At 39.2% G+C, this 23318-nt stretch overlaps 1 protein-coding gene across 2 annotated transcripts in view; it reads right to left on the bottom strand.

Moving 5' to 3' along the window:
• FBN1 (fibrillin 1) overlaps positions 1-23318 on the bottom strand; it is a 145040-nt gene that overhangs the window by 76848 nt on the left and 44874 nt on the right. For both annotated transcript variants that reach the window (XR_005602806.1, XM_039557878.1), the window contains exons 7-12: positions 15727-15924; positions 12351-12476; positions 8503-8628; positions 4639-4797; positions 1611-1772; positions 127-267 (exon numbers count right to left, since the gene is read on the bottom strand). Coding sequence is in view for 1 of the 2 variants with exons in the window: in XM_039557878.1 (XP_039413812.1) it covers positions 127-267; positions 1611-1772; positions 4639-4797; positions 8503-8628; positions 12351-12476; positions 15727-15924 (912 nt within the window). In the remaining variant the exon portion in view is untranslated. The remainder of the gene's footprint in view (positions 1-126; positions 268-1610; positions 1773-4638; positions 4798-8502; positions 8629-12350; positions 12477-15726; positions 15925-23318) is intronic.

The following is a 23318-nucleotide window of genomic DNA, read 5'->3' on the forward strand; positions in this document are numbered from 1 at the left end:
TTTCTGGTTTTTTTTTGAGGCAGGGCTCTTCTATTTAAGAACTCAGTTGTTACATTGTGTGGAGAAGAATGTTTTTTTCTCCAAAATGAAATTCCCCCCTGTGATTTACAGCAGAAACCCACATACCAATGCATTCCTCTCTACCATGCAGTTGGAATCCTTTGTTGCACTCGCAGCGGTAGCTCCCAGGAGTGGGAATACAACGTCCATTACGGCAGAGATGCCGGAATGTTTGGCAATAGTCAGTTAAGTTCACCGGCAAGATCGCTGAAATAACAACAGTTGGAAAAATATTTTAATAGTTCATCAAAATAGCTTCTGATCATCTACAACTTCAGCAGGATTTTCCATTAAAAGTCAACATTTACCTTCAATTGTGATGTGAATTACATAGTAAAATGGGAGAGAGAAAATGGCCCTTTGACTCTTAAGAGATTTGTTTGAAAACAGCTAACAACCACAGAAATTTTCATTGTGGCAAGTCTGATTCTGTTTTCATCTTTTGTCCTGCCAAAGAGGACCATGTCTGTTCATACCTAGAGGTAAAGTGGGTGTGTGGCACTGCAGGGACTCTACTAAAAGCCTAAGACTAGCATAGAGCAGGCAGACCAGTTCATTATTTTAGCCTTCCCAGATAGATAGCAGTGAGGAGGGCAGGGATAACCCTGGGAATACGCCTATACTGTCTTTGGCAGGCAGGCATGAGCTGGCTCTGTCCCTACTCCCAGCTGACCAGAAGCTGTGCAGCTACGTCAGTGCTGTGTCAGCCTGAGCTAAAATACTTTGTCTCTTAGGCTTATTAGCTCAGCTTGGTGCTGAACCAAGACTAAATAGTTTCAGCTGGTGCCAGTGCAAGCAGAGACTGCTTGCATCTGCACAGAGCATGGGCAAAATCAGCTTCTGTTTACTTGCAAAAGAGTGTGTGGCTATGCCAAACGGTTTCAGGTGGCACATGCCTACTCCAGACTACATGGGCATGTAGTAATTCTCTGAGCAAGGGACAGAAAAGGATGGTATTATATTGGTATGTTGCTCTGCATTGGTAGTCTGCTCTGGCTTCCTTCTTACTCTAGAGAAAATGAGCCCATCCATGCGTAGCACTAAAATAGTTCTTCCTGCACACTGGGTCACTCTCAGTATCCAGCAGAGCAGTATTTTAATCGGTACATTTCCTACCTGGCCAAGTGCAAGTGAGGAAAACAACCTGAAAGAAGTTGATTTCTGTCAGACAAGCTCTTTAATGTGTATCTTTCACAACCTAGTCAAAGAGCTACTCGTACTACACAGTGCTGACATGCAGCAAAGCTCACAACGGCCTTAAAATAACAGTAATGTAACTACTACAATACGTGAGCCACAGTACACACAATGAGAATGTGATTTTTGAAACCTATCTTAACAGGGAAAACACTACTAATGAGACAGGTATCTTGCCATAAGGTACATGGTAAGCAGGCTCTGATTAAAAGGATATCCAGAGACTCCATGTCCACATAAAGTAAGTAAAAGACACCAACAGCTGAAGGGAGCATACCGCTCCTGAGAAATGCATGTTTCTAAAGAAGCTAAATGCACACGGTGCAAGGAGAGGTTATTTCTTTCTCTCTTACGATGAGGTGGTGGAGCCCGAGATGGATAGATGATTTCTGGATGTGGAGGAGGGTAAACATCAGGAATGCGTGGTGGAGGGATGATGTCAGGACGGGCCGGAGGAAGGTCATGAGGTCTTGCTGGCAGCATAGCAGCTACCGTGCACAATTTACGGTACTCGTCTGAAACATGAAAACATGAATGCTGTTTTAGACTCTTGCAGCCTGTTCCATTTAATCCAACTCTCCCCCTTCTTGCAGTTTCAGATTAGCAATAACAAACCTTAAATAATCTGGAAAATGTGAGCCTATATGTTTTCTTCATAGTAACAAGCTTTGTTCTCTGACTTGAGTCATTAATCCACAGAATCTCAACACTACTTGACAGAAGACTGCCAGTAAAAAGGTAACAGAACTGACATTCTGGACATGAAATTGAACAGTGAGGCAGGGACCTGATCCTAATCTACTTAGTCTTCTTTCAAGCAAAAATCTTTGGTGAACTCAGTGTGAAGTTTATCTAAAGAAGGACTTCTGGATTTGATCCCAAGTTAATTTAATAGAAAGCTTGCCACAGAGTTAGAAAAATACTGAACAGGGAAAAAAGCCCAATTTCAACTGGATTTCTTAAAAGTTAACCTCCGAAAACAAAGAAATATAAATATAAGCAATGAGGCAAAACCAATTAGAGAATGAACACACTAACACTATTTCCCTGTGAAAATTAAGTTTGCCAATAAAAGCAGAAACCAAATAAGGTGCAGTCTAAGCAGTGTAGCCAAAGACAAACCAAGTCAGATCCACACAAATTCATCCTTTTCCAGATGATGGGAAAATGATCTATTTTGCTGTAAGCACAGTCAATGCTGAGTGTGATGCATTCTCCTATTGTTTATTAGTGGCATCTGCCCTACTGCCCCACTTTTCTTCTTGCCCATGATTCTTTTGTCTTTGGGAAGTGTGGGTTTGGAACTTGCGATCCAAAAAATGCACACGGAGTATCACAATTAAAGACCACATTCCAGCTGACCTAATTCATGTTCACAATCTGTGTGCACACAAATAACCATTTGTGCAGCCAGTATCTTTGAACTTCAAAATTTAAAGTCTGTGACACAACAGGGGAGAGGAATTATATAATGGGGAAAAAAATCTAGAGATGAATGAATTCCTGAAACAATATTAAAAATGAGAACAGAAAAATAAAGTAAATGTTGGGAGAACTAAGCTGGATATTTCAACCTTCAACACTTTCATCTCATGTCTCCTTCTACCTGTAAAACACATTAGAAGCTCTTCCTGAATCACAGAGGACTTGTTAAACAAACATCATAGCCTAAAGTTCTGCTTTTCCTGATTATGATGTTTGCATTTATTTAATGCTGTTGGGCGATTAGGTTGCTTCATGTGTCACTGCATTTCCCTCTATTGTTCCTTTATTTTAGTCTTTAAATAGTGTCAATGGTAACCCCTGTTATTCCACATAAACAATTCCTGCCATGTAATTAAAAAATACAGTGCAAGCCTTTTTTACTGCAACTTTAATCTCCATGTGCAATTTCTAGTAATAAACAACCTATTTTGTAGTGGCAACTGGGTCTGCTGCCCACATTTAAAATGCAACTACTCGGTTACATTATGCAGCTAGTGCTCCCCTTTATATTGCAGTAAATTTCCATTTCAGAGTTAAGGAGACTTTGAGCCACTGACAGCTCCAAATTCCTTGTCTTGCTCTCTCAGGATACACTAAGTAAAGAATAACTGAACTTGATTAAATAATGACAGCAATACCTTAAATGCATGTAAAGCTTTTCAAAGAATTTCAAAGCACTTTTCAAAAGAGCAATTTATAGTCTCAATTTATATCCCAGGTCAGAAGCAAAACCAAAAAAGAAGTGGCATGTAACCATGATCTGGAAGACCTTGCATGGATTTATGAGTCAGGAAGTCCTGGGTTCTAGTTCCTTCTCCATGACGTCTCAGTCTGTAGCTTTGGCCAAATTACTTTACTTTTCCACCCAGTTTCTTCACCAGTTAGATATGAGTAATTAGAAAGTATTTGAAGAAAAAAAGAACTGTGTTAAGACTGAAAAATTTCTCGTCTTCCTATTTCAGATGGTTATCAATAGAGTGCACTGTTTTTAGCATGATTCTAGCCAGTTTTGAACTTTTTTAGCATGTTTAAATATTATTAATAAGACAGTGACAGAAACAGAAAGTCTTCCAAGAGTTCTGATTGTAGATTTCTGCTCCAGTACTATGCAGTTTCACTCAAAGGATTAAAAACAAAAATAATAAAAACTCCCATCTATGAGCTCTGACAATTTCTTCAGTTACACTGCTATAGTTTTACAATCCCATTCCTCCATTAACTCTGCACCTCCTTTAACCTCCTCCCATAAATTCTTCAGTTTCTTGTATCTTCCTTTTCTAAAGCATTTTATTAGGTCTCCAGTCCTAAACAATCTCAAAATCATCTTCCCTCCACTCCCCCATACTTAGTTTCACAATCTGCTCACCATCTTCTCTCAATTCAAGTGATACATTATCTGAGGATCTCAATACACAAGGAGGCAATAAAGAACAGCACATTTTGGTAGCAGAAAAAAACCATGTTTTGTGTCAAATTTCGGGAAATATATGGCACCTCAGAAAGCTTGTCATGAGGAAGGAAATCCCAGTTTCCCAATGAGAATGAAAATGCAGAGGGAATAGGGATATATTAGAAGGGTCCAGAGGAAGTAACTTGATCTTGAAGAGGATGTTGAAAACAAATCTGGACTAGGTAAGATCAGAGTAACTTGGCTACAAAACACTAATTAGCAACAAATAATTCCTTCTGTCTGCTTGCCCTCCTGGGGGTCCTGAGCACTCTGCCATAGGAGGCTTTGCTCTAGCAGAGGAGTTGGACTAAGCAATCTGCCAAGGTGCTCTTCAGCCTCAACCATTCTGTGTAGTTCTTTAATGAAAACATTATGGCTAAGAAAAAAAAAAATCACAGCTAATGCAGCATTCAGCCATGCTGGTGAGAGCTCAGGTGTGCTCATACCGGTGGATCTGATGGGACACATTTCTGGAGCGGTGGCTGGAGCTGAGGCCCAGCAGCGGCCGCTGTCACAGCAGCACTGCATCTTGGACAGGGGCTGCGGCAGCTGATTGCCACAGCGCCCGTTGCTCAGCGTGGAGAAGCAGAATCCAGGGCGCACGTCTGCCAAGAGAAAGAAATGGACGGGTGACCATCAGCCCAATGAGGAAGGTGACTTTCACAAAAGGGAAAGGTCCCACTTTTCTGGAGTGATTTGCAGTATTGATGGCATAGCCCTTGCAACATTACAAGAAGCAGAAAACCAGAACAATCTAGACAATATTTGGGCTGCTTCGGACTCAAGTGTAACCTGTGAGAAAGCTGCAGTGAAATATGGAACAGCAATGAATCAACAGAGGCAAAAATGCAGTAAAAACATATATTCAGTCTATAACAACATATGCTTCTGTGCCCCTAAAGAAAAACCGCAGTGTCATCTCTATTAATGATAGTACCAGATCAATTAAGCCTTGATTTGAAAGCATGGATGCACAGCAATAAATTCACAGCATTGCAGCTCTCAAAGCATTAGTTCATTTTTCATTAGTCATGGCTTCCCCAGCTGAAATATGTAGTGATTTGACAAGATATAGGCTTGCAGGCAAGAAAGAGCAACACAGTTTTAACTGGTGCAATCACACAGTTTATGGAGATGTGTTGGCTTCCTGTCTAAAAAGGATAAGCATGTGTTTGTACAAAGAATGTCCTGTACCCAGATTTTATATACTCAGCTCTAACAACATTGCCCAGAGATAGCCCAGCTTAGAGAAGGACATGAAAATGTGGATGAGATTAAAAAAAATCATAAAAAATAATCTTGTGATACCATCTGAAGCTTTGAGGAATTGTTTCACAATATGTCACATCATGTCAAACTCAATATAAGCTGTGATGTGATTTGATGCTGCATGATAAACCAGACCAAGTTTGTTTCTAAAACATACAAATACTTGCTGTCAAAATGTAGTGGAAAAAGTTGCAGATATAGTCTTACAACAGCAGACATCATTCCCTAAAGCAACAGCACCTCAATTACTTAGGGCATGGTGGATTCATCTGTCTAGTACCAGTGCGTTCCAGAATTTACTAGCTACACAAGTGGATATAAAAAAACCCAGGAAATTTTCATACTATTTTGAGGAAGTTGACATATAGTGATATGTTGTGAGAGTCTGTGATAGTTCTGCCTTTTATTAGCTGGAACCCTGAGCGTGGCTATTACTGGCAGTACAGCTAAAAGAGTCAGTTGGCCTTTACTTCCAAACTTTAATTAGCTCACTCGTATTATCATATAGTGGAAATCTGAAACAGAGAACAAACAATCAGTTTTCAGTTCTAGTACTGGTTCTCCATTTTCTCCTGGTACCCAGCTAAACTGCCACAATATTTACTCCTTCATCTCCCTCTTAAAAATCAAAGGGGACTCCTTGGAGTCAAAACTGTTCTCCAGTACCCCTGGGGAGATACTCAGTTGCTTGGTGTGACAGTGGGGTGGATGGGAAGAAGGAAATAATCTAACAGACCTGATCATCCTCCCTTGTAATTCATCCTTCTCAATTTTGGTCAGTACCAAGTTTTGAAACATGGAAAGAAGTGGAAAAGGAATCTACATGGGATCTGTGCAAGGACACAATGAGCCATGAAGAGATGAGCACACAGCAAACTGCTTTATCTAGCAACAATTATAAGAGGGTGTCCAAAAGTCACAATTTTCAGAAAAAAACCCCGTAAGTTTATGAGAAAAATACCAAATCTTTCCATCTTCGTAATCAGAAGTGAATATTTTTGTTTTCCCCCCTTTCCTTTTCTGTTTCAAATGGTAAAATCACACGAATAAGGACAAGAGCAGCAGGAAACAACTTTCATCTGTTTCAGTTTTTAGTATTTATTATTTTTACTAAAAATTACAGCCTTCTGAAAAGGCAAAAAATCACCATGAGAAGAAATTTCAATAAAAATGTGTCTCGCAAAAATAAAAAATATGCCAGTTGGAAGTACAGGCTATCAACTTTCTTCACTACACTCTTCATGTACTTGGGATGAAATGCCCTGCTCTTGTTTCTGCTCTTCAGCTCTAGGAGATACTATCTTTGCTTTCTCTGTTCTTATTTTTAAGGTTTGTAATAATGGAGCTCCTGGTGCATCCTTTGGATGTTTGGCCCCAGTGCTGCTCAGTTTGAGTCCCCTAAGGAATACATTTCTCAGAAGCATTTCCTCCTCTCTACCAGAACAGACACGTTCAGCTAACACTTTTCACTTAAGACAGACATGTTGTAATTAAATCAAGATTACATGTTTTGCCCAGCAGTAATACAAATCTGGGCTCTGTCCCTGTGAATATGGCAAGTATGAGTCTGCATATTAGACCTGAATCCAAAATATCTACAGACAATTGATAGTGCTTCCCATTTAGCACATCTTGCCTTGAACACAAAGCCAAAATTTTAATGATGGCTCATAGTCTGGCATATTATTTATCATACTTTGTTACCATTTAAAACTCCAATTCTTTAGCTGAATTGCCTCAGCCTACAAATACATGGGAAAATGTAAAAATGCTGGGAAACTGCAGGAATGTGACATGGGTGTGAATGTTGGCCAGTCCTGACTGAGTGGTGATATATAAAGTAAAAAGAAAATGCAAGTTGTGCATCTCTAGAAAATTTTTGTTACGGAGAGGTGAATCTTGCTCAGAAATATTAAGTGCAGGCAGCAATCAATGATTTAATGATCCATAGCAATTTAGAAGCTATTAATCTGAAGCAATAAAAGCAATTCCCGTTGGCATTTTAAGTGTAGAGTATGGATCAAAACTACAGAAAAGCTGTTCTTGATGATGGAAGAAAAACAGTTTATTTCTTACAACCTGCAGAAATGGAATGGCACCATTCAAAATTAATCACAACCCAAACTATTTCCAGATCTCCCGGGAAAGTTAATATTATTTGGTACTAATCTCTGTGAAGTTTGGGATTCTTTCCAATTTTTTTCTGAAATTATTTTCTTCCAAAGGTACTAAACACAGGATGCTGTCTTGATTCATAATGCTGGCACTGTGTAAGAGCCTTTAAAAAAACAAGCTAAAACTGAGGAAATAAAACTTTCATTTGATTTTTGCCCAAAATTCAGCACTGGTACTGAAAAAAGAAATTACTGCACAAAAATGAGAAAAAAATAAATTAACAGACCTGCCTCAGGGCAGGCTGTATGCTTCCCAGAAGCATTAACTGCTAACACTGTTCTTTTAGGGCTTTGGTACTGCAGTGGCAGTCATTTAATTCACAAAGTTCTTTGGTTCCTGGTTGGGCCTTTGGAAGATGGGTTCTGCTCTGCCACCTGTGAAAGCCTGAGAGAACAGCCCTGCCAGATCATCAGCATCATAAAAGCACACAAAAATTTTCCATACTCAGTTTATCACACTATTTCTTTTAATGACAAATACCTGCATTAGGGTCATAACAGCTGGAATGCAAATTTGCTTTTCTAAATGAGTGCTGAATATAACAGGGACTAAATTAAAGACAAACATGAAAGCAACAGTACCAAGGAGATGGTTAAACAAGTTCTAAGGCAACAAATATGACATAATAGAAAAACTGTGGCAGAAAAATAAAAGAGAAGGTCACAATGAAGAGGCAAAGAAGAAACATCCTGCAAAATGGAAAACTCATTTCAGAATACATATACAGGCACGTGATGTACTTTTATATAAAAGAAGGATTTCAAGTTCACAAGTTGAAATATGTTTCTGACATACTCTTACCCATTTTAGAAATTCATGAATGTTTATGACACCTATGGTCCTATTGTTCACAGGATTCTACTCACCTATGCATTTTAAGCCATCAGGAGCTGTATAAAACCCTGGAGGACACTTGCAGAAGTAACTACTAACTGTGTTTGAACACTCTCCTCCATCACAAATTCCAGGAATGGTGCTACATTCATCGATATCTTCAAGACAAAAAGAGATGCAGGGGCAGGTTAGCTAAATTAGTTTTGGCACAAGAAGAGGTATTTTATAATTAGTAGTAATAATCAAATTCAGGGCATAATCAGCAGTTTTGAATTAGCATCTTTTGTTAGGCATCTTATAAACAGAAATGAAACAGAACCTAAAAAACCACTGTATCTGCATTGAATTCTGCCTACCAGAATTAAAAAAACTGTGTTGAGACCAGAGTGCAAACTGTGCCATGACCACAGTGATCAGGAGCTTAACCATTATCTCCAGCAGCACAGCATCTCCTGGTACCACACTGAGGCACTGCTTCAATACAGACTCGAAGGGAGATGTACCACCTACTGAACTGCCTGTCCTTCTCACTGCACTCGGGTTTTGTCTTGGAAACCCCCCGCACAAAAGCACTGAGCAGCTAGGTATTGTTCAACTAATGCAATCTGACAGGATTACAGCTCAGACCAGGATGACTGCAGGCAACAAAAATTATATTCCCTGACTTTCTCCACTAAATCAGTGTTCTGAAGTTTCAACAGGTTTCTAGAGTGTAACCAAAATATCTACTGCAGAAATCAGGCAGCATCCATAATTCCCCCGACATTTTGTCAGTGATTTTAAAATAAAATTTCCATATCATGATTCTCTTCACTAAAAAACCTCAATCCATATACTAAATCATCATCATGGATACAATGCAGAAAAATTTTCAAAGTCTGCAGGAAAAAAACCTAACAAATTCTTACAACTCATCATAGCTACACAGAGGGAACTTGAAGGGTTTCTTCCACAGCTAGTTTGTATTATCTACAGCTATGTGAATAACAACCTATGTCAGCCCCAAGTGCTCCTTAATTACCACCAGTAGCCCGCCTGTGATGTGTAGTTACTTTGCCCTTGGTTTCCAGAGACTGTCTTAACAATGCAGCTGCATCTAATTAGCACTGCCCTCATCTCCTCGGAACCTGGAGTTCTGCTGAGGTTAAAAACAGCTCAATCTTTTCCATGGTACCTACAAGAGTAATCAGCCAAACAGAGCAGAAAGGGAGGTTATTCTCTAGGCTGATCAATGACATCTGCTTGTCACAGCCATCTACAATCACCCAGATGCTCTCCTGACAGGGAGCATCCAGCTAGAAATAATGGCATCACAGGACTCTACCCAACCTCTCCTCCAGAGATCTACGAAAAGACAGACACATGACTGTAATAATGATTTCACCAACCACAAAAATTTCTGAGATGAAATACTGCAACACCACCCAACACACCAAGGCAAAGAGTGAATAATACCATAGTCATTAAAATGGACTGGAAGAATTTAAATGTAACGCCTAAATTGGAATTTGGCCCCACCAGATGGGGGAACACCCGAAGTCCCACAGGACCATTAATGAGAATTTTAGCAAGTAGAGAGGATCTCAGTTCTACTTCTGTGAAGACAGTAATATAAAAACTCAGTAGTATAAAAACTAACAACTCCTGCTCTTCTAGGTAAAGTAAGGGATGCTCTAATATTTTTGTAGCCCCTTGCCTTTGCAGGAAAGTAGTGGAGGGACTGGGGTGGCACACAGATCACTCAAGTTTGCAGACTCAGCCATCCTGAGTGGAGCAGGGCCCTGGGTCCCCTGTGCACACATTCTTCCCCAGCATCTTGCTAGTTGTCCTGATGTGGGTCACATTCCTCACTTGGGTGTGTGAGAGGGGTGTGACTTTTTGTTCAGTGCTACTTCGAGGATGTTGCCAAAGCCTCAAGTCCGAGTGCCCTGGGAGCACTGCTAAGAGACTTCTGGCTTCTGCTCCAAGATTATACACCACAGGAGTCCCACAAGTCTCAGTGACAAAAAATGTGGAAATTGAATTTTGGTCTGAATAAAGCCCTTAATTAACAGAGAAAAATGCAATCGTAAATGGATCAGATTCAAGCATTTTCTGACTCAAATTCACCAATGTTTATCTTAAAGTCAGTGTTGCCACTGTTTATATAGAGTCCGACCTTTTTAAAAGCAAAATCATCACTCTTTATTTTAGGGTTGAGCCTAACCCAAACAGTATTTCACTATTTATATTAGTGTTGACATCCATATAAGCAATATTGTCATTGCTAAGCATGCAAGTTTTACAAAGGTAAGTATACTTGATGTACTCGCAGACTTAAATGTCACTCCAGGAAAAATTACTCCCCCAGTCACCACAAAAAGAAGAATTTACTTCAGCATTAGTGCCAATGGAAAAGAAATGGTTATATCAAGCAGTGAAATAATGTAGCACTTAAAATACAGATTTCCACCAGCTCTGCTAACAAAGAGAACCTCGGCCAACACACCTCATTTCCCATCTTGTTGATTGTCTCCCTGTACTTGACGATTGCTATTATGATCTAACTTTAATGGAGACCCCTTGAAAAAACAGCGCTGGTAATTCAGCAGGTAGCTCCCAGTTGAACCAAATCAGTGCCCAAGGACATATTACAACTGCCAGAAGTCCTGCTCACTAAATAGGAAGCTAAACCAAACAAACAATCAGACTTTATTTATTATGTATCAGAATTAACTACAGTTAATTCCTGTAAAACAAACAACTTGTCTTATATTGTCTTATAAAATTCAAAAGATAATTTAGAAAGAACAGAATGGATATGCTGTTGTTGCATGATCATGCTCTTAAATGTTGAGCCTCTATCTTATTTTATGCCACTGGTATAAAGGCAGGACTTTTCACTATTTGAATTAATACCTACTCAGGTTTAACTAAAATTGCTTGGTACACACAATATGAAGATGTACTGAAAGTAACTCTCTGTCTGCAGAGGTTCAAAAATCAATAGGTATGAAACTGAAGAAGGAAAAATTCATCTGATCTTTGCATCCAGCTGATCACTGCAAAGAGATTTCACAAATGGGGCAGGAAATTTGTGGCAGAATTTGGGAACACAACAACCTATACGAGGTTCTTGAGTCCGGTTCCTTAACTGTTAGCAAGTGCAGGCTCTGAGGGTGGTGGTTGTTTGGGGGTTTTTTGTTCTTTGGTTGTTGGTAGGGCTTTTTTTTAAGATGATTCAGCAATTGAAAAATATCATCAAAATGTTTATGAGATGCAGCCTACAACTCTCAGCTTTTCATGTACTAATACTTAACAAGGCACATGTTCAGTCTCTCCTATTCACCACATTCTTGGTACTTCATCCACAGAAGGAAACACTTGCATTGTTGTTCTATCCTAAATGTATGTTGCATTCTGCCAAAATCACTGGCAGACAATATGTAAACCATACTGTGTACAAGCTCTTCTGAAACTGCTCTCCCTAACCTGCAAATAAATTATAAAGTTTTGCCTAAAATAGGGATTTTTCTTTTGAAAGAGTAAGTCGTAATTCTTCTAAAATGACTAAAAATTTTTGAGTGCTTCTTAAAGGGCATTTGATGCAAGAAAGGATGGTGAATGCACACCTTTCTTTCACAAATACTTTTACGGTACTGAAAGTTTGCATTCCAAAATCACTAATCACTTATGAAACTTGTCTGCTCAAATTAAGTTAATTTTTAATATTCTCTGGTTTGGGAGAAAGCACCCCTATTGTATTTGTTGTGAATAATGTTATTTGCATATTCAAGGAAAAAGAGACAGAAAGTTTGTTACAAACTGTTAAACAAAGTTGGTCTCCCAAAAGAAGACTCCCCTGCTTCTACTTTCAGAAGAAAGTTCTAGAAGTTCTTACCGTCACATTTTTGTGTTACTTCATTAAACTTGTGTCCAGCTGGGCATTTGCACTCAAAAGATCCAACAGTATTAATACAATTTCCCCCTTGACAGATCCCAGGGATGGCTTGGCATTCATCCACATCTATGACATAAAAAAGGAAAAAACACCCACTTTTATTTCATTTCTCAAGAACAGCCATAATAATTTGTCTACACAGAAATTAAATATGCTTAAATCCATTCTTCACCCATCATAATATTATGATACTTGCTTGGGAAGACAGACACTGATTTTGTAATTACTCTATGCAAAGTATGATTAAGTACAGTACTCTAAATATTTTCTGCAAGAAATCACATGGTTATTATTATTACAGACATTAAATATCTAACTGCTATTGCTTTGTTTTTCCAAAACATCTGGGGAATGGTGTGCAGAGAACACAGCCTGCCAGAACTCAAGTTTCTTTGAAGTGTCTAAAGCTGGTCACCCAAAATCACTTGCCCCCTTGAAAATCTTGGCAACTCCATACAGAGCTTAGGCCACCAGCACAGAGGAGCAGTTGCAGTGTGCATGGAGGGGGCCTCATGGAGAGGCACAGCAATGCAGAGTCATTACTGATGGAAATTAACTTGACACTCCAGCAAGATCAGCACTGATGACATTAGACTGTGGTTAGGATTTGACTCAGAAAGTTTCACAGCCATAATTAATGTCTCAGGAGGAATTATTAATGACCTGCTTAGATATACATAAATTTGGAGAGGTTTTTCCCTTTTATTTTTCTTTCTTTGCTTTTCATTTTTTTTCACTGAGGAAAACGAAACAACAGAGATGATATCACAGGCTAGGTAGTAAGCTCAAGACAAACATTTTCAAGAGGCCCCAGTTTCTGGCCTCACAATTATTTTAGCACAACAACGTGTGTCGTCACTTAGCTGCAGAAGTGTTGCTACGGCTTAATAACAGCTACAGAAAGGAGGCTAAAGGAGGTGGAGGAGTGGCATTGCAACAGGACACTCGGGAAGTCTGGCTTGCAGTCCCCAGAGGCTGCCCTGTCTCTACTGCTCAGGAGCTCCTTCAGGAGCACAGAGCACCCCACTCTCTGAACCAAATGCTCGTGCTTCCCCCATCTCCTCAGGAGAACCACCGGCTGCTGATAAAACATGGTTGCTTGAGTTCTTGGGCTTCACACTGACAAAGGTTTCAATGCACGGACACAGGCTGAAGGAGATGATGCCTCCAAACCTCCCTTTTTAAATCCCAGAGTGTCTTGAAGCCTGAAAAGTGAAGTATTATGTATGTACGAAAGGCTAAGAGGCAATTTTCCTGGGAGCCACAAGGAGGAAGTTTCAGGAATGCCATGGGGCATATCTGCAGCACAGGGCAAAGCATTATGCAAAGATCCCTGGGTGAACCAATCCAGGTCTGGGGAGCAGCAGCAGAGCAGAGCTGTCCCTGAGGGAACCACTGTGCTGGGAGGTCAAAGAACCAGCACAGCCTCAGCAGCCTTGACTCAACCACACTGCTGCTGGGACTTGAGCTACAGCAATGGGCTGTGCTTTAGTAACAGTCATCAGCCAGACTTCATGGCACTGTACTGACTTAAAAAAACCTCAAAAACTAAAAAAAACAAAAGTCAGGCTTCTGAGTCATGATGTCTGTTTCAAAATTCCACCTTTTGGTTTAATTTTTCTTCTTTGTATCTTTAAAAATCTAGCCTGTGATATTAATTTAACTTTCAGCCAAAGTCAAACTCTGGGCAGTGATATTCTATTTACTTTTGAAAATAACCTTGCCCTCACTTCTGCTTTATTTTTTCTGACTTCTCCACACAATAATAATGATTCCTTTTTCTCCTCAGAGAACCTGGATTTTATTTAACCTGTTTTCCTTTATTTAGATTGAATAGGGATGTGAAATCCCTGAAATGTCTTCAGTCTGAATGGATGTTATGTGATTTCAAAAGAATTTAGTACAATTGCTTGAAAAATAAAGCTAATATGTGATTCCATAAAAGATCTGTTGAAATTACAAACACAATACTTACGAAGGGAAAACTGGAAAATACAAGTCAAATGTACAGGGCCAAAACTGTTCTGGCACCAGACAGAGATCAGCATCAATGTAGCTGTTTGCTAAGAAATGTGCAGTAAGCAGAAGTATCCTTATTCCAAACTGCACAAACCCATTAGAGAGTTCACTGTAGCTTTCCCCTGACACAAACAAGAGGGATATAACTAGGTGTGGCATAAGTGCAGGGGTGTGGGCCACATATTTATGTACATAGGCTTTCGAAAGTGTCCAGAACCTCAGTTCACAGATTTCTGCACAATTTAGTCTTGACCTTTACAGAAAGAGGGGGAACAAAATCACTGAGGTCAAAATATGGGCACATCATGCAATGCACACAACCATGTCCATCTTGAAGTTCATCATGTCTGTCTGCAGGCACCAACCACGACTTGGCCTGTGACAGAGGGTATCTACATTTTTAATATAATGGAATGCCTTGAAGTCCCTTCATAGGAATTTCATGATTATATAAAATCACTCACTGATTTATAATCTTTATCTTCCCTATTTTCAAAAATATTGTAAATTATTAGAAAATGTTAGACAGATTGAAATAAACTGGCCCCAAAGATATGGCGCTGGGAACGTATAATCCACATCAGTTTAATACATAGTTGCCCCTGTTAACTTTCTCCTGTTTCCTGCCAGACATCCAGACAATAAAAGAATTTATACAGCTGGAAGTATTAGACTAAAAGCCAAAAGCAGTGTAAGGACTTTCTATGGTAAGGCATGCTCTGAAAGAAGTAAGCAACATCTGGGTGGATTTTATGATTTGAAACAAATGCAAATGCATTTCCAAACTTGTATAAAATATATAATAGGGCATTACAAATGGCACGACAGGCACTTTTCTCCAGGTCAAAGCAATATAGCTCAAGAGATAAGACATCCAAGATGAATCCAAATTAAACAACTTTTAGCTGAAAAATCCCACACCAGATGAATGGGGCAGTACTGCCATAGATTGATTTTTGCATGTTTTGAGTGCTCTCTGAAACAAAACAAATTCCTCCACAGAATGATCGAGTGGTATACTTAAAAACACCATTACAGAACCAAGGGAAAGGGCTGCTGGCAGTGAAAAATTCATTAAGATGCTGGCTGCTCCCACATGACCTGAGTTACTAATGTACTCACTTGAACATCAGGCACTCACTGAATCATGAAGTAATGCATCTGACAGTGTTTTTCCATTCTTCACACATATAGCTGAGAATGGCTTAGGACAGGTTATTCACAGCAGTGTAACTCAATTAAGATTAATCCAGTAACAATTTCAGCAGCTTTTGGGGAAGCTTTGCTGCTAACTTACCTTGACAGGCTCCCGTTCGAATGTTTGGAATGAAGCCTCGGCGGCAGGGATGCGGCTGGGCAGGACACATTTCACAGGGATGGCCCCACGCTCTCCCAACAGTTGCACAGCACAGGGTTTTTGTGCAGACAATTCCACTGAGCTGGCCCTGGCACATCTGGTTGGTTACCAAAGTGAAGCAAGGGCCCGTCCTGTAATCTGCACCAAAAACAGGAAACCTGATCAGAATCACAATAAAAATACACAACAAACCTCACAGTAAAGCAAAACAACAGCACATTAAGGCAATTGTTTTTCACACAAATTGCCCACCAACCCAACAATTTATGCCAGAAGTGGTCTACAGAGAACGTTTTTTCTCTCTTTTTAATTCAAATCCACTGAAAATATAAACTGCAACTATTTTACCAGGAATATTACATCTGTAGGTGCCCTTTGCTGCTTCATTTAATGACTCATAATATTTTTTCCAGGGTCTTTTCATCAGTTTATTTTAAATATGCAGCCTATTATTTAAAAGAATACTGATAAAAGAGTTAGGATATGTTTATTTCCACAAGTTGGATGGTTGTTCTCAAACGAGGCTCAAGGGAAGCAAATACAGTCTGCAGGAAGTTTTTTGAGGACAGTTTTCACTGCTCTTCAGGCATATGCTGTACCAGATATGTGGGCAAGCTTTGCCTACAGCTGCATGGAGGGCATGTGGAACACATCTGCTTTGATTTGTTTATGGTAGGACAGGCCACTTAGCCAACAGACAGAATCAAACTGAGATGTTAATGAAACACCAGTAGGCTTCATTTTGTTCCATCCTCCAAGGGCAAAAGCCAAACAGTGGTACTGCCAACTCCTGCTGTCTCCTGTACATCCGGGGTGCACACTCCAGTTCATTCTTCACAAGCAACTCTAAAATGCTTTTTTGTTATGGTGCACCAGGACAGAGTCCAGCATCCTGTAAGCACAGCCAGCAAATTATGAACCTGTTGTTTGTTTGTACTGAAGAAGTTACCAGATACCTCAGCCAAGGTCACTAAGCAATCCACACTGCCTTAGAGTCATGACACTATAAATTCCTCCAATTTTCACGCCACATCTGAACTTTGTTAACAATAATATGTTTTCACTACATCATTGTTAAAAAGTGTGAAATAGGGCAGAAGCGAGAATGGACGTCTTTCCCATCTGCTCTATCTCCCCACACCAGATGCACCCTGAAGCCGATCATTTAATTAATCTTCATCCAACCCAGAGATGCTGTGTCCACATGCTGTAATTCTGATAATTAATCAAGCCATTCTGATACAATTAATAAAATGGCTTACAGAAATTCTGTAAGGCAAACAATAATGCTATATTGCTACTGTTATCTTCACAATTAACATGATGATATCAGAAAGGATATCGAGTTACATCAAAGGACCTTTCTCTGATGAACTTGTACTAAATGACACTAAATACCATTTACTCTTCATTAACCCTGTATCACTCTGATAATTGCAGTTCTATCTTTTGCCTGTTTAACACACCTATAATCACTCAGATAATCTCTTTTCCTTTTAAAATACTGGATCATCAACGATTTTCTTTCAGCCTCTAGAAATTTGTCTTGTATTTCCAGATCTGTGGAGAATTAACGTGTGAGAACCCAAAAGCTGTTTTCAGGCTCTGTGGTTAGCTGGACTAGCTGTATAAAAATACGTAAATCCAATTCCTGCTATTTAATTTCAGCCTGAAAGGCTATCAGATTTCAAGTACAAAATCCCTGTCCTATCCCCTCCAAACAGTTCAGCTACATTTACTGAACACTTCTCCCACCCTTCTCTAGCAATTCCATCAGCCTCATCATGAAACTAATCATAATCTCTGATAACATCTTTCTTGCCCTTGATTACCTAATTCCTTATCATCATCTTAACTTTCTTTGGCTTGGTATTTCTTATTCTGTCCCTTCATTTCCCATATTAATTTTCTACACTACAGCTTCTACCAAGTTTTTCACTATTTTAAAGCTTTTTTGTAATTGCTTCAATTTTCTCAGTTCAACAGGCTTGTTTTGCTTTTGTTAAAGCCTACATTGCCTTCTTTCTCACTGTAGAAATGCAGCTTTGGAAGCATGCAGTACAAACCCAAATATTACCAGCTTCATCTTATTCCTTCAACACAGAAATTAAAATAAGTAAGTCATGATCCGTTATACCTATCAATTAAAAAAAATTATTTCCCAGATCGATTTCTCATCTTTGATCAAAATAAGACTTTGTGCTTTACTCTATGCAAAACTCCCAATGTTGTGACCCCAAATACTAAAACAAGAGACAACAATTTCTTTAGAAATGCCATAGTCTTGTGTTGGCAACAGCAAATCTTCCGAGTACCTCCCCAGAATGAAACCCCTCATTGTAGAGTGTCCCTCTGCCATTTATATATAGATGGGTTAAAAAGGACTCATTCTGTTCTCTGTCGCAGTGAGAGCACGCGGCAGACAGCAGTGAATAACCCATCTTGTGTTTTATGGTAGGATATGAATGGATCAGCATTTACAATTGTTTGCTTTCAAGCTATAAATGACTTAGCAGTGGCTATATGCCTTAGAAATATGGTGAACCCAATGAAATTAACTTCATAATCATGCAAATCTTTCCACAAGGTCTCACTAACAAGATGTGGGTTAAATATGCACTCAAAACCAAGCAAGTCTGGCTCCTATTTGTTATTATTCAAGTTCATAACACTTTAGTATGGAGAATTACAGAGTATTTTCACCTAATATTTTGCCTTGATAAATTTTATTCTTAATACTCAGTTTTCTTCTAAATACAGCTTTCCTTCTACTTTCTCAAATACAGTCTTCCACATTTTCACAAGATTTTCTTTTCTGGTCTTAATGGAAAATTCTAGAAGTCAGAAAATGCATATGAAAAAGATAATTTGAATGTACACACCAGCCTAAGGCCACAGAGAAATCCACACACCAATCCATTTTTTATACAGAGGCCAAATAAAAAGAGCTTTAAAATTGAAGTGTTTGAAATAGTGCGTTTAAGATTTTTTTATTTATTACAAGATGAAGGCCTAAGAGAAGAAAGTGTGATTCTACTAACACTTTGGCAAAATGAAAAGAGGATATGAGCTAAAAACCCCAATCCTTGTTTTGTTGCTACAAAGGTTCCTTACACATTCATGTCATTTGTGATTACTCAAAGTACTTCAATAAGGAAAGCTCAAACACAAGGTACCAGTGATCAGTCAGGAGCTGGAAAGAGAGAAGTAGGGAAAATATAGCCGGAAAACCTATTATGCAATTTGTATGGGTTGTTTTTTCCTTTTCTTAGGGATAACTTCAATTTAACTGAAGAATGAAGCTTGAAATTATTTTAGCAAAATGACTTTTTTAAAATGTGCAACTGGTAATTCCAATCTTTTAAGTCACTTCTAATGAAAATTTCAGCACATGCAAGCAGCCTTCAGTAAGGCAGTAGCCACCATTACCTAACAACTTTATCTGCTTCTTTACAAACTTCTTAGTTATTTTGATAAGGAATAACACCACAAGGAGCTTCAGACAACTCAGAAGATGGTAGAAATGGTAAAAGCACACTAAGTTCATATATTGTCAGAAAGAGCAGGAGGGCAATAGAATGGCACCAGTTTACACCATGCAACAATGCAGCTTATTAATTCCACAGGAAAGAATCAAGTTGCATTTTGATCTAGAGCTCATTCCCGTTGCAGTCAGAACCATCAAATAATTTTAGTTATCTTCTCAAAAGATCCTTTATATCCCTAAAAGCAGCAGAGAGGCTGCTGAAATATGTAGTCTTGGCGCAGCAATAAATAACGATAATTATTTCAAGTAATTGTGGACAGCACCAAAGAGACTACAAGCACCAGGATAGTGCAAGACTTCTGACACCAGACACACATCTTAAGCCCCCTGTTCACAATAACTTCTGCTTGGTTTCAAGCACAATATAGTTTTTAATGTAAAAATAAAGTTTAAAAACATTGTGAATGAATGGAACCTGGATTACACAATTATGCTAGTGCAAGGATGCTGGATGAAATTTGGTCCCTCTTCCCTCTAGGATTCACTATAAATCTCCTGTCTTGATGTTTCAAATTAACAGCCTGATTTTGCAAACGGATAACCACCTGTTAAGGGAGGTTGACAGACTCCTTCACCTCTCTTAAAATAAATAAAAACTGAATGGGTGCAAAGGATGAGACTGCAGCAAGCCATGATCAAGACCTCATTACAGGAAGCAGGAAAATGCCATCTCTTGCCATCACAGAAAAATGGATAATGATAAAATGAGCGGTGTTTTTCCAGCTCTCTGCGCACGGCATGCACAGCTCACACGGTACCTCGGGATGCAGCACGGTCTGAGCAGCAAACCCAGTCCCTCCCAGCTGTTAGCACCTCACAGGGGGAAAATCTGGCATGAACCCCCAAATCCAGCCAAGACTGCTGTGCAGCTGAAACCCCCCTTGGCAACACAAACCAGCAACTTCCCCTTTCCTGAGTACAGGGGGAAAGGGAAAGAAAGGAATATTCCATTATCATACAAATAATGAAAGAAAGGTCAGAAAGGGCTCTAAGGCAAGTGAAGTGCCTTAATGCTGATCATTAGTCCAACTATTTTCCTGCCTAGCAGCACTTTTGTTTCTGCTGCTCGGAGAGTTGCTTGGGTTTTTACACCAGCTGGGGATAAAAGAGGGACATTGGAAGAGAGATTGCACAGGGCAGAAACATCCTCTCATCTCTGCACAGCTGCTCAGCACTGCCCAGGTGTGACCCACTGCACTTGGCAGCCTGTGCCACTGCTCAGCCACACGTCAGGAAAGGGATGCTCCTTTGGAGCCTGATCTCACACAGCCAAAGAATATACAAACTATACTGTCAATGGAAAAACCCAGCATCCGTCACTGTACGTTTCACTGTACTTCAGTCATTTCACTCTATTCAGAGAAGGCAGCAATACATTTGGAGGTGATGGAGAAAACCATAATGTGCCTCATTTCAGAAGGCAGGATGTGCTGTGTCTGAAATGAGAATTTTTGCAGTAAAATTCAAAGAATTGCACAGAGTCTTGGCGCTGACAGAAGAGAACAGCATGACCAAGCTCACTGTAGTAGTGAGCATCACCATAGCATATAGGGAGCTACAGAACACAGAGGTTTAGCACTTCAGGCTTAATTTCAAAATCAAAGTGATTCTAGGTATTTTCAGACATACGAAAATCTCCTGATAAGGACAGAGAGAACCAACAGAAGGCTCTACATACATACACCTCATATAAAATTAATGCAAACCTCTGTGTGTCACCATACAAAGGAAATAGGGAAGAGCAGTGAGCTTGTAACTCCATCTCCACTTGCAAAATGGCCCTGTCAGTTGCTTGTAGACTTGAAATGATATTGATCATGAAATGGTATTTCGCATACAAGACCTTATGACTTTTAACTGCTGGTCAGAAAAGTGAATGACCATGCTCAGGGATGACCATGGGATAACTATCATTTACTTCCATCTTTTCTAATGGGGGACATGTCTCACATCTCAATTCACAGACCGAATCAAGACCAGACCCCAACACATTCCCAAGTTAGCTCAATAAACTGACTTCCAACTATTTAAAAACGCAGACACAATAATGCTCTGTCCACAGGTGACACTGAAAGGCCAGTTGATAAATGCATCCAATCACAACACACTTTTCTTTCCACACAGGCCATTTCCTTAAATAATTACTCACTGTTAAGCACTCCCTGTCCTCTCCTCCCCCCAGCCAGACACCATTACTCACCCCAGTCAGATCCCAATGTGTCATCATTGGAAAGTACATGGCAAAGATATCAGAGGGTGTTCAGAAGAAAAGAAAACAAAACTCTGTAAATATTTAAAAACTTATTTCCTATGATGTCTGACACTTCTCACCAATGAGGTTTGGTAGATTTGGATGTGGTATGTGAAGAAATTATCACCATGCCACTTCTGTCTGCTCCCTTCCAGTGCCAGAGATGGTTTCACATATAAGCAAGACCATTTCCCAGCTGCTTCAGCACACAGTGCAGCACTGAGCTCAAACAGCTGAGATTTAACACTGGCTAGTGCTAAGATGTCACTGGAACTAGGGACTCGGAGTGCAACCATTCAGGCACTGTTTCTGGCAGGGATATAAACCTGGCAGCAGAAATGTCTCAAAATACTACAGCTGTGCTGCGGACAACCACCAAGTTGCTTCTTGTTATTTTCACAAGAGTAAAGAACATCCATGGAAGCAGTATCTAACACTGGTACCATAACTCTGTATGCTGTATTAGGCAGCCAAAAAGTTAGTTACTGCCTCATATAAATTCCAGCCCCAAGAATATTACCCTTTAATTCATGAATCTGATGACCCTATTCCTTCATGTCTTCCTCACCTTTGCTTGTTGCAAATTATTCTCATATATTGACTTGCTGGCACACTTCAGCCTGAATTTATTTTCCATTCCGTAAGCTGCTTCACAAATCCATTTCTGCACAGATGATGTGTTTAACACGTCTATCTAGCAAATATTACCTAGTCTTCCTAGGATACTGGTTAAAGAACAGGACTTTGAATTAATAGCTTACTAATAATATGAGACTAACATTATCACTTACATTTGATGCACAGAACAATTCAGGCTATTTTATAACATATGTTGGCAATCTATTTTCCAGAACAAATATACAACTATTTTCATGCCAATTTTGTTCATGCAACTGACCCAGTTCTCAAAGTCTGTAACTGAAAAGTAATAACATTACAGTAATAAAATAAAAAAAAATAGTGTTCAGAAATTATTATTACAGAATTGGAGTGATTTGTTGCACACATTTTAATCCAACACGCAGACTAAGCATTTCACCAAAATCAAAGCCTTAGCTCTGTTGTTCCCAATTATGTGCGGCAGCAATCCAAATACAGAAAATTGTTACCACATTTTATTCTATTCCATGATGAAGAAAACAGTAAGCAATGCAGCTAAATGTAGAATAACTTCTCATTTCTGAATAGTCAGTTACCTGACACACTCTAGTCTACCCTACTTTGCTGTATAAGCTGCAAAGGACCCTGTCTTTGTAGATTTTAATTTTTCCAATTTCTTTCACAGGCTAGCAACAATTAAATAAAATTCTGACTTAATTTTCATCTCCCTTTTTGCTAAAAAGTAACTAGCTTTGGTGACATATTTATTGTCAAGACCAGATGATTATTAAGGAGAATGAATTCTACTACAGAACTGTGCAAGTTTCACTTAAAAAGAACAAGTTGGCTGAAGTTTATTACTATTTTTTAAAAAGTGTTCTTAGGAGTGCCACGTTATAGAAACTCTCTTTACATACCACAAAATATTAACTATTAACTAGCAAGGTAAAGACAAACCTAGTAGACGAGCTCTGGGTATTTTTTTTCTCTTTGGCTCCAAAATACACTGACTAAAGTAACTTCGGCTATCCAAAAGTAGTGCAAACTGTGTAAGAAAAATAGATCCTAATGCCTTACAGAATATTACATAGAGTGACATCCAAAGAGAGGGAAAATGCTTTCAGACAATGCAAT

This window comes from Corvus cornix, chromosome 10 (genome assembly GCF_000738735.6).
Source record: "Corvus cornix cornix isolate S_Up_H32 chromosome 10, ASM73873v5, whole genome shotgun sequence".
Classification (NCBI taxonomy): Eukaryota; Metazoa; Chordata; class Aves; order Passeriformes; family Corvidae; genus Corvus; species Corvus cornix.